At 49.7% G+C, this 11,414-nt stretch overlaps 1 protein-coding gene across 3 annotated transcripts; it reads right to left on the bottom strand.

Annotated features, from left to right (window-relative positions):
- Window positions 1-147: 147 nt before the first annotated feature.
- On the bottom strand, window positions 148-6,038 carry Men1 (menin 1). Of its 3 annotated transcripts, none has more exons than XM_031389435.1 (10): window positions 5,948-6,038; window positions 5,113-5,573; window positions 4,125-4,333; window positions 3,786-3,914; window positions 3,528-3,568; window positions 3,356-3,443; window positions 2,639-2,775; window positions 2,087-2,222; window positions 1,546-1,710; window positions 148-1,363 (listed from the first exon to the last, which is right to left on the bottom strand). In XM_031389435.1, coding segments are annotated over exons 1-10 (1,851 nt in total). In that variant the 5' UTR covers window positions 5,950-6,038; the 3' UTR covers window positions 148-880. The 3 variants fall into 3 exon arrangements, with proteins under 3 accessions (XP_031245295.1, XP_031245296.1, XP_031245298.1); XM_031389436.1 differs by having other exon boundaries at window positions 5,936-6,033; XM_031389438.1 differs by having other exon boundaries at window positions 5,113-5,979.
- Between the last annotated feature and the right edge of the window lie 5,376 nt (window positions 6,039-11,414).

Genomic DNA, 11,414 nt, shown 5'->3' with positions numbered 1-11,414 from the left:
CCGAAGCAGGGGCGGAGCTTAGGCCCCCCCCCCTCCCAATTCTCGACGCGCTACAGGTGCGGGGCGTAAAGTTCAAAATCCTAAGACAGCAAAAGCGGATATCCACTCCCGCCATATCCCCAATTTCTCAGATGAAACACATACATCTCTTTTTCTTAACAAAATGTATTTATCTTCCTTGGAACTGAAAAATAAATCTATGTACAAAACAGGAAGAGATTGGCCCTCCCCTACCCCGTGCAGATTTCCTCCTGGGACCTCAGGGAGGTTCCCAGAGGGCTGGAAGAGGTCCTGCTCTGTTCTTGGGCCAGTTTGGTCAGGAAGGGGGCGAGGCTCAGGATTCACAGATAGAGTCGGAGCTTCATGTCCTGGACTCCAGGGCTAGGGAGACGAGGAAGATTTCCAAATTCAGGCATCAATATGTAAGTTCTTTGGGGTAAGGGACTTGGATTCCCAAAGGACTGAACTGTATAAAGTGTGGAAATCTACTCCTAGGGACTGAATGATCCTTGGTTTCCAGGTAGCAACTGTGTTCTCGGGCTAAAGTCATCTAGCCCCCAATGGGAGGAATGCCAGGCTTGACTAGGGTTCCTTGTCATGGTCCACTGAATTTCGGGGGGTTTGGACCTGTAAAGACTGGTTGCATGGACCTACAATGAGGTTCCAATTGGCCGGCTGGTGGGAGATGACTTCTAAATTCTAATAACTGAGCCAGGGCTCTCTGGCCTGAAGAGGGGCTAAACGAAGGCTCCCAGTCACTGCAGGACAGCTCTGGGCCCGCTAGGCTGTGGGCGTAGTCTGGGCTTGAATTAGAGGACTAGGGTAAAGCCTGCTGGGAGTGAGGGGAGGCCTGGGGCCGTGTCACAGAATCCCGAAGAGTTCAGAGGCCCTTGCGCTGTCGCTTTAGGAAAGAGAGTGTGTAGTCACTGGGTGTGGACACTTTCTGCTTCTTCATCTGCACTTGGGACTGTGCCGTGAGTTGCAGCTTGATGGCGCTCGAGTTGATCTTGGTGGCCACCAGTAGTTCCTTCATGCCTTTCATCTTCTCACTCTGGAAAGTGAGCACTGGGCCTTCTGGGGGTGGTGATGCTGCAGGTGCTGGAGCCTGAGCAGCATTGCTGACTTCAGGGCCACGGGTAGTACCTGGGACAGTCCCTGACGTTTTCCTAGGTGGTCCCGACGCTGCACTTTGCCCTGAGCCCGGGCCCTTGTCCAGCGCAGGCTTCTTGGGCGGCGGTGGCTCCTCAGGTTTGGACTCTCGGCGGGGACCGCGCCGACGGCCTTCACGGGCTTCATCCCCCCATGGCTCTTCAGCCTCTGCTGCCTCTGCTTCCCGGCTAACTATGTGCACCTTCTGCCGCACCTGAGCAAACCGAAAGCCAAGGGAAAGGTTGTGGATCACCAGTGGGCCCTCCAGGCTCCGCTCCTGGCCACCCCTCTAGGAGTGTCCTCTCATCTGTACTCATAAACATGCAATATAACCTCACTCCTCTATGGCTGCTGTCACCACATATAGTTCCCATGTCCTGGATAGGACTCTCTCACCTGTCCCTCAAATCGGCCTAGGGACTGCACAAGGAAAGTTGCCCAGCCTACGTGCAGTACTGGTGTGGGGCTACCCTCTTCCCACTTGCAGATGCCGTCATAGAATCGCAGCAGGTGGGCAAAGCACTCTGGGTCCTGGAGGGCAGAACCTTGGCCCTGGGTGCCCTGGATAAGAGGGAAGGTACAGCAGAGGTCACACAGCATGCAGGCCAGGCTCCCTTCACCTGGGCAAAGCCTTAGTTTCAGGGAAGGCAAGTGCAGGCTAGGATCTCTTTCCTTTTATAAAACCAACCCTTGGTGCAAGAGAGGGGTGGAGGGGAATGCTTTTCCTCACCTACAGCCTAGCCCAGATTAGAACCTGGCCATCAAAGAGATGGACCATCAACCCATTTTAAAGACTTTAGCTCTAAAACAACCTAAAGTCCTTTCAAACCCTTGCCCAAGATATCAGCTCCAGCAAAAGAGAATCCCAAATCCTGTCCATGCAGTCCAATCAATGTGCCCATGAAGGAGGGTGCACCAATGGAGTCCAGCCCTTCACCTGGGCTTGCTCCCCAGGCCGCTCCTCGCCTGCTTCTAGCAGGCTGGCTGCCTCCTTCAGCAGGTTGGGGATGACGTCATTGGCCACTTCAAAGAATTCCTTGTAGATCTCCTCATCCTCCCGGCAGTAGTTGTAGCTGTGAGAACACACAGGATTCAGTTGACAGTTGTCACACAACGGGACATCCCACTGACTGGGCGAGAGGCTGGAGTCCTTGTTCACCCAGATGATAGTGATCATGTTAGTCCAAGGCAAGGTTATGGAGTGGGATGTAGGGACTGGACTAGAAGTTAGGCAGAGACAGAGGCACCAAGAATAACACAGCTGACTATAAAGCAGGAAGAAATGGACAGAGAGTAGTGAAGGAAAGGCATGAGGAAGAAAGAGGAGGAGCTAACCAGGGGTTCTCACTTCCCAAGTAATGGTAGCCTTGGCTGTATAGGGGCTGATCAAAGAGAACAGAGCTTGAGACAAGGTCTCACAACTGGATGACCGATTGGAAAGTGACAGAGAGACAGGGCAGGCTGGAGGCCCTGGCAGGGGAATCCTCACTCTTGGATGACAGTAGCAGTGTCAGCCCAGGCCTGCAGGGCTTCGCGCACATTGCGATTGCGACAGTGGTAGCCAGCCAGGTACATGTAGGGGTAGATGTGTTCATCCTGGTAGTAGGTCTTAGCTGAGGCAATCCCCTGGAGGATGGAGCAAAGGAAGGCAGCTGCTCTGATATCAGTGTGTCACTGATATGCTACAGAAAGAGGATGCTAAAGGGTCCTCCATGGCTCTAACCCTGGCTCCATTCCCTACTGGCCCCTTTGCTTGCTATTCCCCACTCCCCCCACCTCCATCCCAGGTCTGGATCTATAAGCCTGCTTGCTAAAGCAAGGGCAGATAGTAGGAGTAGTGACCCCACAAAACAAAGTCTTGGGAGGAACAAGGCAGGTCTCTTCCCCATGTGGTCCTGTATAAAGGCTTCCAAGCCCAACGATCCTCCTACCACAGTGAGCAAGCTAACATCTCTCCACAGTGCTACCACAGGCTACAGCCAGGATAACAAAGGGCAGCTGAAAAATGCAAGGCTTGTGGGATAAATTCTGGCCCTGCCACTCCTAGGCTGAGGGACCCACGGCTCTTCTGAAACACAGAACTACCCCCATTACACACATGCCTTACACAGAGTAAGGCAGAAAATAACACACAACGTTTTCCCTTTTTCACCTATCTCCTCTCCATCCCCAGAAAGGAGCTGCTGTTTTTCTGAGATGCCCTTACCTTGTGATAGAGAGTGAGTGGGTCTGGCCGACCGGGGGTAGGCTCCAGCTCCTCCAGGTCTGCCAAGTTCCCTAGCGCCATGGGGTACCTGGGAACAGATCATAAACTCAGGCTATCACTCAGTTCCCCGATCCCTCCCCCTAGGCCTATCTGATCATATCCTTCTACTGACCTTTCCAAATGTCCTAGGTCATACAGCAGCCAGAGCAACTTCTAGAGCCAAAGGGAGAGAAGCGTAGTGAGTAGAAGGGAGCTGCCTATCAGGTAGAGAGGTGACCAGAAGAAACAGAGCCCTTCCACCACAGAAGGGCTAAGATTCAAGACTCGCAAAGCCCTTCATGTCTCAACTCTACTTTCCCTGTGCATTGAGAAGGATCAGTTCTTTTTGCAGACTGGGAAGGGTGGTCCTGGGCAGGGGCAGTCTCCTCACCTGCTGTAGCTGCAACAGTTCTAAAGAGTCAGTGTGAAGATCAATGGAAGGGTTGATGGCACACACCATGAACGCCACCTCCATCTTGCGGTCACAACGCATGTACGATCCTTTCAGGTACAGCCAGCTCTTGGAAAGAGAGAAAAGCAGACATCTCAGGATGTCCTACCTCATGCCTGCTCCAGGGCATAGCACCATAAATCAGTTCATCTGCCTTCCCCCTTGGTACATAAACACAGAGGGATGGTGGGTTGAGGGGGAGCCTAGCCAGGGAAGTCGACTCCCTCAGATGACTTAGGCTCACAGGAAAAGGGAAAGGATGTAGGGAAAATGCAATACCCGCTCAGCCACACCAGCATTGACTGTCTGGCCTCTGCGGTCCTCGTTGCCTTTGCCATGCCAGGTCACCTCAGCTGTCTGCTCGCCATTGGGCCCAAACACCACCCAAGCATGATCCTCAGACAGGGCCAGATGGACATCTCTGAGACCCAGAGCCTGGCAGGCCCCTACCACTGCAAAGGCCACGCCCGAGCTGTCCAGTTTAGTGCCTGTGGAAGAGGGCAGTAATGAGAGCTCTGTCCTGGAAGAAGGGAGCCATGCCCTCTCTAGCACCTCTCAAGTCTGTGTCCAAGCATCACACACTCTACCCATTATGTTCACTCTTTTATGCTCATAGCATCCCCCTCCCAATAACCCAACCCCAGAAGGAGACCTTTCTGGATCTCAGGTCCACCCAGTCAGAAACTGTCCCTCCCTTTTCTATGCCAGGTACTTCTGTTAACATAATGACTTAAGCCAGTATCTATTGTACACCTATCAGGAAGAACAAACCCGTGACCCTAGGAACCCCCACTCCTCCCTTCCTCATGTTCTGATTTATCTCTGCACTTTTTCCCTAAGCTCACAAGAGGCTGAGCTCAGAAGTGTGCTCAATACATTGTATGGAGAGCGGAAGCACTTTGCATGTCCTTAGCCTTAAGCTTCTTAAGCTCAAGCCCTTTCAAAATATTTTCCAAGGTTATCACTCTTAATTGTCTCAATTGCATCCACCCATTTGTCCCACCTCCCCAACCTGCTACCAGCCTCTTTCCCCATGTTGGGCTGCCAGATTCCTCTGGCTATTCAATGGCAGGGTTCCAGTCTCTGCCCTGTCATTCTGATATTCCCCTCTTCGGAATTCTCATTCCACAGCTGCGAAGGAGAAATAATACCTGCCCCATACACAAGGTTTACAAGTCTCAAAAGGACTATAAACCATGTTGTTCAGACATGAGAAGAGGTTAAGACAACATTCATTTGCTCCCCTGACCACCTGTCTGACTCCAACCTGTGATGAAGCTGAAGAGGGACTGGATGTGGGCCCGGTCTTTGAAGTAAGAGCGGCTGAGGCTGTTCCATATGACATCCGAGACCTTTTTTACCAGTTCGCGACTAGAAACACCCCCCTCTCGAGGATAGAGGGAGAGGTCCACAGCGCCGCGGATCTGAGCAGTGAATCGGGCATAGAGGGCAGCGATGATGGATAGGTCGGCCACCGGGAAGTAGGTGAGGCCGCCAGGAGGGTCGGGTGCGGGGCTGGGCTGGAAGGTGAGCTCGGGCACGTTGGTGGGGATGACACGGTTGACAGCCAGGAAATGCTCCACGAAGCCCAGGACCAAGGAGAGGAGCACCAAGTCGGGCTCCTCTCGGCCCAGCTCTGCAGCAAACAGGCGCACCACGTCGTCGATAGAGCGCAGAGGGAACAGCGTCTTCTGGGCCGCCTTCAGCCCCATGGCGGCGGGCGGTGGCCTGCGGGCGAGCCGAGGGAGGGAGGGTCGGGCTCGGCGAGAGAGCCCCCTCCCAGGCTCGGCTAAGGCTCTACCCTCCGCCACAATTCTGCTTCGCCAGCCGCTTCGTCCTGCGCTCACGGGCGGCGGCTCGGTTTCTGAGACCCTTCAACCAAGGCTGTAGGGCCTTCTAGTTCCCTACAATCCCGGGACCCCCAGCCCCGATAAGGCTGCGTCCCAAAGACCTCTTGGGGACCCTCAAAGGCCGCCCCTCCCGGCCCCTACAATCTCTACCGAGCCCTCTGGAGCCTGTACAGAAAGCAAACCCAGACCAGCCTCCCACAAGTCCCAAGGAGAGTCCTGGCTTCGGTCCCCGGAGCCCACCTCCGCGCTTACATCCCACACAAGGCACCGCGGCGCCCGCCGCCTGAAGCCTGCTGGGAAATGAAGTCCCGCGCCTCCTATGGCCGCACTGCCTGCCGGGAAACGGGGAGTCTTTGCTCACCCCGCCCTCTCTAAATCTGAAATGACAGCCAAACCCACAGTGGCTTATGGGAGAAGTAGTCCTGCTGTTCCAGGGCGGATAAGCTGAGCTCCTCAACGATTGGTCATCTAGGATCACGCCAGAAGTTCCTCCGGTGCCTTCTGGGAGATTGTAGTCCTAGGATTAAACTCAGGCACAGTGGCGCTGTGTATGTATTATGGCCAGTTTAAGATGTGAGGGGAACTGTTACTCTAAAATACTACAAAGAGGCTAGAGACCTGGTTCAGCTGTTTAGAGCACTTGTTGCTCTTGCAAAGGACCTGGGTTCAAGTTCAAGTATCCACACCCATATTGTGGCTCACCATCTGTAACTCCAGTTCCAGAGGATCCATGCCTTTCTCTGACCTCCACCAAGCATGACCTGGAGCACACACATAAAAAGATGCAGACGAAACATTCACACCTAAAAAGAATGCAGGGCTGAACACAGTAAGACAGAGGCAGGAGAATTTTGGTGAGTTCAAGGCAAGCCTGGTCTATGATGCAATACCAGCCCTTGAAATTAGAGGGAAGAAACTCAGAGTGGACAGCAGAGATAACTCAGAGTTCAGAGCACTGGCGCCGGGCAGTGGTGGCACACGCCTTTAATCCCAGCACTTGGGAGGCAGAGGCAGGCGGATTTCTGAGTTCGAGGCCAGCCTGGTCTACAGAGTGAGTTCGAGCACAGCCAGGGCTACACAGAGAAACCCTGTCTCAAAAAACCAAAACGAAAACAAACAAACAAAATAATCCAAAAAAAAGAGCACTGGCTGCTCCGGCTCGGGACCCTGGGTTCCCAGTATGTACATGTCTACTTCACAACTGGGTCTTTAGCCCAGTTTTAGGAGGTCCAATGTTCTTTGCTGTCCTCTACAGGCTCCAGGCAGGCACCTTATGCACACACACATGTAAAATAAAATTAAGGAAGGAAAACAAAACAAAACAAAAAGATCAGGAGTTCAAAGTCAGTTTTACCTTAGACAGGATTTTGCTTTTTAGTTCAAACTGGCCCCAATGTTCCTGCCTTAGCCTCCACTATGCTGGGACTATAGATGTACACCATCAGTACACAAGGCACAGCCCCTCCCCCAAGCCTTCATGACCTTAACTCACAAAGTCTGCAATGACCCTGTGTCTCCGAAATGAGGTCTTCATGTCTGAGACTAAGACCTCAGTATATAAGGCTGAGCAGATGACTCAGCAGGCAAGAGCCTTTTGCTGTACCAATATGAGGACCTGAGTTCAAATTCCCAGAATTCACTTACACATCTGGAATCCTAGCATTGTGGGGCACGGATGGGGAATGGGGTCAGTGCTGGGGTTAAAAAGAGGAGGATACTTGGGACTTCCTGCCTACTGACCTAGCTGCAGGTTCAGCAAGAAAGCCTGTGTAAAGGGAACAAGACAGAGAGTCATAAAGAAGGATACTTGATCTTTCTGTTTTCCACATCTGAGCAGCTTCTTATGCCACAAATATGTGCAGAAACCTATATACAAACAAAACCTTTTTCTTTTTGTTTTTGTTTTTGGGGTTTTTTTGTTTTTGTTTTTGTTTTTTGAGACAGGATTTCTCTGTGTAGCCATGGATGTCTTGGAACTCACTTTGTAGACCAGGCTAGCCTCAAACTCAGAGAGATCTGCCTGTCTCTGCCTCCTGAGTGCTGGGATTAAAGGCATGTGCCATCACCATCCAGCTACTACATCTAGCCATGCATTTTAAAGTTCTTTTTGATTTTTAAGTTTCTTTGTTTTGTAAAGAAATTGCTGTCATATCAGAACACAGAATTTGGATCAAACTAAATCTGTATTCCTGAACCATAGTCACTCAAATTTGGCTCTAGAATAAACTATATATGATTCTCTTTGAAGAGGGGCTGGACATGGTGGTGCATACCTTTAATCCCAGCACTCTGCATACAAGTTCCAGGCCAACCATGGCTACATAGTGAGACCCTATCTCAGAAAGCAAACACAAAAATTGGGGCTGGAGAGAGGGCTCAGCTCTTAAGAGCACCGATTCCTCTTCCGGAGGTCCCAGTGGTGGCTCACAACGGTCTGTAAATCAGGCATCACAGAATCCAATGTCCTCTTTTAGTTTCCAGGATACATGTAGAGAGCAGACATACATGCAGGCAAAACACCCATACACATAAACTACAATAAAAAACTTTAAAAATTAAGATACTAATTATTTTTTATTCTTTAAAGATTTGTTTTATTTAAATATACTGTTGCTGTCATCAGACACACCAGACGAGGGCATCAGATTACAGGTGATTATGAGCCACCATGTGGTTGCTGGGAATTGAACTCAGAACCTCTGGAAGAGCAGCCAGTGCTCTTAACCTGTGAGCCATCTCTCCAGCCCCCTGATTTATTATAAAAGGGCTTAAATATATGAATTCAGGGAGGTCCCTAGTCCATCCTAACATCGTACAAAGCTCACAATGCTTACAGCCTATTTCCAAATGATATACCAGCCCACCATGTCACTTCTGTCACAGACTTGAAGCTGAATACTATGAAAGAAAATAAGCTATATAACACACAATGGCAATTCTGGAGTGTGTCCCTTTGAATTTGTCACCTTGTGACAGTTGGCACCTTATGAAGCAATGTGATAGGAGAGCTGACATAATGAAGCAAGAAGCAAGGGACACAGAGACCAGGGCTATCTCTCTAGCCTTTTTGTTTGCTTTTTGAGACAAGGGTTCATTAATTTTGGTAGGAGTAGTCCTATGACCCCTGGCCTCAAACTTGCTAGGTAGTTGAGGATGACTTTGATCTCCTGATCCTCCAGCCTCCAACTATGGAGTGCGCCACTACATCCAGCCTTAGAATAACTCCACATTACCGCAGAAGATCATTTAGCTGTCCTGTCTGTCAGATTCAGCAAACCAGTCACATCTGAGTTCTGGAAAGAACATGGGATGGGCACAGAAACTGGCTTTCCCAAAATGCGTTGGTCTTTTGTGGTTAGAATCTGTATGCTTTTCCACAGCTGTTACACTAGCTGGCGCTCTGAACCCAGGTTTGTACTGATTCTGCTATGTACTTCAATCTTTAAAATCTGTTTTTTGGGGGTTTTGTTTGTTTGTTTGTTTTGCTTTGTTTTGTTTTTCGAGATAGGGTTTCTCTGTCCAGCCCTGTCCTGGAACTCACTCTGAAGACCAGGCTGGCCTTGAACTTAGAAATCCGCCTGCCTCTGCCTCCCAAGTGCTGGGATTAAAGGTGTGCACCACTGCCCGACCGACTTCCCACTTTCTAAAGGAAGCCATGGCAGTCAGAAGCAGCTGTCGATGCTATGCTTGGAGAGACAGCTGCAGAAGGGTTGGTTATATGTTCGAACCAGTCTTGAGAATGACTAACAGGTTTTCCCGTGAAGCAAAATGTCTTAAGCCACAGCACAGTGTGCCTGTTGTTAAGGGTTGTTGCTGTTACAGACCAAGGGAAACTGGAGAGAGAACACTGCAGATGTCAATCTAAGTGTTCTCAAATTGATACTGTTAAAAAGGAGGCCAAGACAGAAGGGTATTTCTGGACCAACAGATACTGTGCCTTGGTGGTTAGACCTCAAAAGAGCTAGCAGAATCCACAAGGTTTCCAATTCCTCTGAAGATGGCATCCCCAAAATGTCAGAAAGCCCTTAAACAAAGCAGGTAAGAAGCTCCCATGATTCAGCATCTTGTTACTCCACGTTGTTCTGAAGAAATGCCGCACTAAGACAACAAGGAGTCCTGTACAGAGCAGACTCGGCCTCTGGCCAGGAGTGGACTGGCATGACGTGGAGGCTGGACTCAAGGAGGGGACTCCTAAAACAGTCCAGTCAAAAATAAGCCTTAAACCGGACGGAGGACGCACACGCCTTTAATCCCAGCACTTGGGAGGCAGAGCCAGGCAGATTTCTGAGTTCAAAGCCAGCCTGGTCTACAGAGTGAGTTCCAGGAACTACACAGGGCTACACAGAGAAACCATCTTGAAAACAAACAAAATAATAATAATAATAATAATAATAATAATAATAATAATAATAATAATAATAGTAAAGCCTTTAAAGGTAACAAAGAAAGCCAGGCAGTGGGGGGTGCACACCTTAATCCCAGTGCTTCAGAGGCAGAGGCAGGAGAATCTCAAGAGCTCCAGGATGGCTAGGGCTACACAGAAAACCATGTCTCAAAACACCTCCCTGCCGAAAAGAGTAACAAACAAATGGTCAGACTGAAAGAGAGAGAAAAAGAATACACTCCCTTATTTTCCCAAGCTGGACGCAGAAACCTTTTACCTGTCTGTCTAGATCCTCCTTCATTGGAGTGGACACCCTAACAACTAAATCCTATGAAATAATAATTCAGAGTCACACAGAATTATCTTAATCTCTTCTGAGGGCAGCAGCAGCACACCTCCCCCAGTGATGACATAACATACTGGAGGGAGTCCCATGTCATTGGCTCCTCTTCCTCCTCCTCCTCTTCTTCCTCCTCCTTTCTCCTTCTTCCTCCTTTCTTCTTCTTCTTCTTCTTCTTCTTCTTCTTCTTCTTCTTCTTCTTCTTCTTCTTCTTCTTCTTCTTTTGTTTTTGTTTTTGTTTTGTCAAGACAGTGTTTCTCTTTATACCCCTGGCTGTCCTGGAACTCACTCTGTAGACCAGGCTGGCCTTGAACTCAGAAATCCAAGTGCTGGGATTAAAGGCATGCACCACCACGCCCAGCACAACATTTCAAAAAAATGTAACTAATGGTTAGCTAAGACACTTCTTTGGGTAAAAGCATTTGCCAGACAAAAGCCTGAAGGCTTAACTTTGATTCCTGGAACCCACCTACAGAGGACTGGCTCCAAAAAGTTATCTTCTGCCCTTCACATCTGCAATTACAAACACATCCTACACATGGCCATAGAAGTGCAATTTTTAAAATGTAATTAAAAGTACAAAAACTGTAAGAACTTGGAAATGAGAGTCGAATTTGTCCGACTTTTTCTGAGTGTCAGGGCAGCAGCCATTTCTCCAGTTCGATGAGGGATGGGTTTAGGTCTTAACTTGCTAGAGGTCTGAACATCCTTTTCATCTGCTCCACATCTCAGTGAGACCCTCTGCTCCCCAATGGATAGAAGAGACAGTTTCCAAACAACCTGGCAGCATTTGACATTGTCATGGTGCTAGAGTCTCGCTAGAACCTCCCATGAGATAGGATTTTATTTTGCGTGTATAAGTGCATGTCCGTATGTGCACCGTGTATGTGCCTGCTGCTCACAGACATCAGATGAAGACAACAGATTCCTTGGAACAGAGTTATGGATCATTGCGAGCCACCATGTGGGTGTTGAAACAGCGTTTGGGTCTGACT

Source organism: Mastomys coucha, unplaced genomic scaffold (genome assembly GCF_008632895.1).
Source record: "Mastomys coucha isolate ucsf_1 unplaced genomic scaffold, UCSF_Mcou_1 pScaffold21, whole genome shotgun sequence".
Classification (NCBI taxonomy): domain Eukaryota; kingdom Metazoa; phylum Chordata; class Mammalia; order Rodentia; family Muridae; genus Mastomys; species Mastomys coucha.
The sequence above is the reverse complement of the archived record's forward strand: the minus strand, read 5'-3'. Positions and strand labels throughout refer to the sequence as shown.

What these genes read in the sequence shown, in the direction of transcription:
- Men1 (XM_031389435.1), bottom strand. An exon ending in ATGCTGGTGTGGCTGAGCGG is followed by an intron (nt 3,915 to 4,124) that starts GTATTGCATTTT and finishes TCTCTTTCCAAG; the next exon opens with AGCTGGCTGTACCTGAAAGG. An exon ending in GACCTAGGACATTTGGAAAG is followed by an intron (nt 3,444 to 3,527) that starts GTCAGTAGAAGG and finishes ATCTGTTCCCAG; the next exon opens with GTACCCCATGGCGCTAGGGA.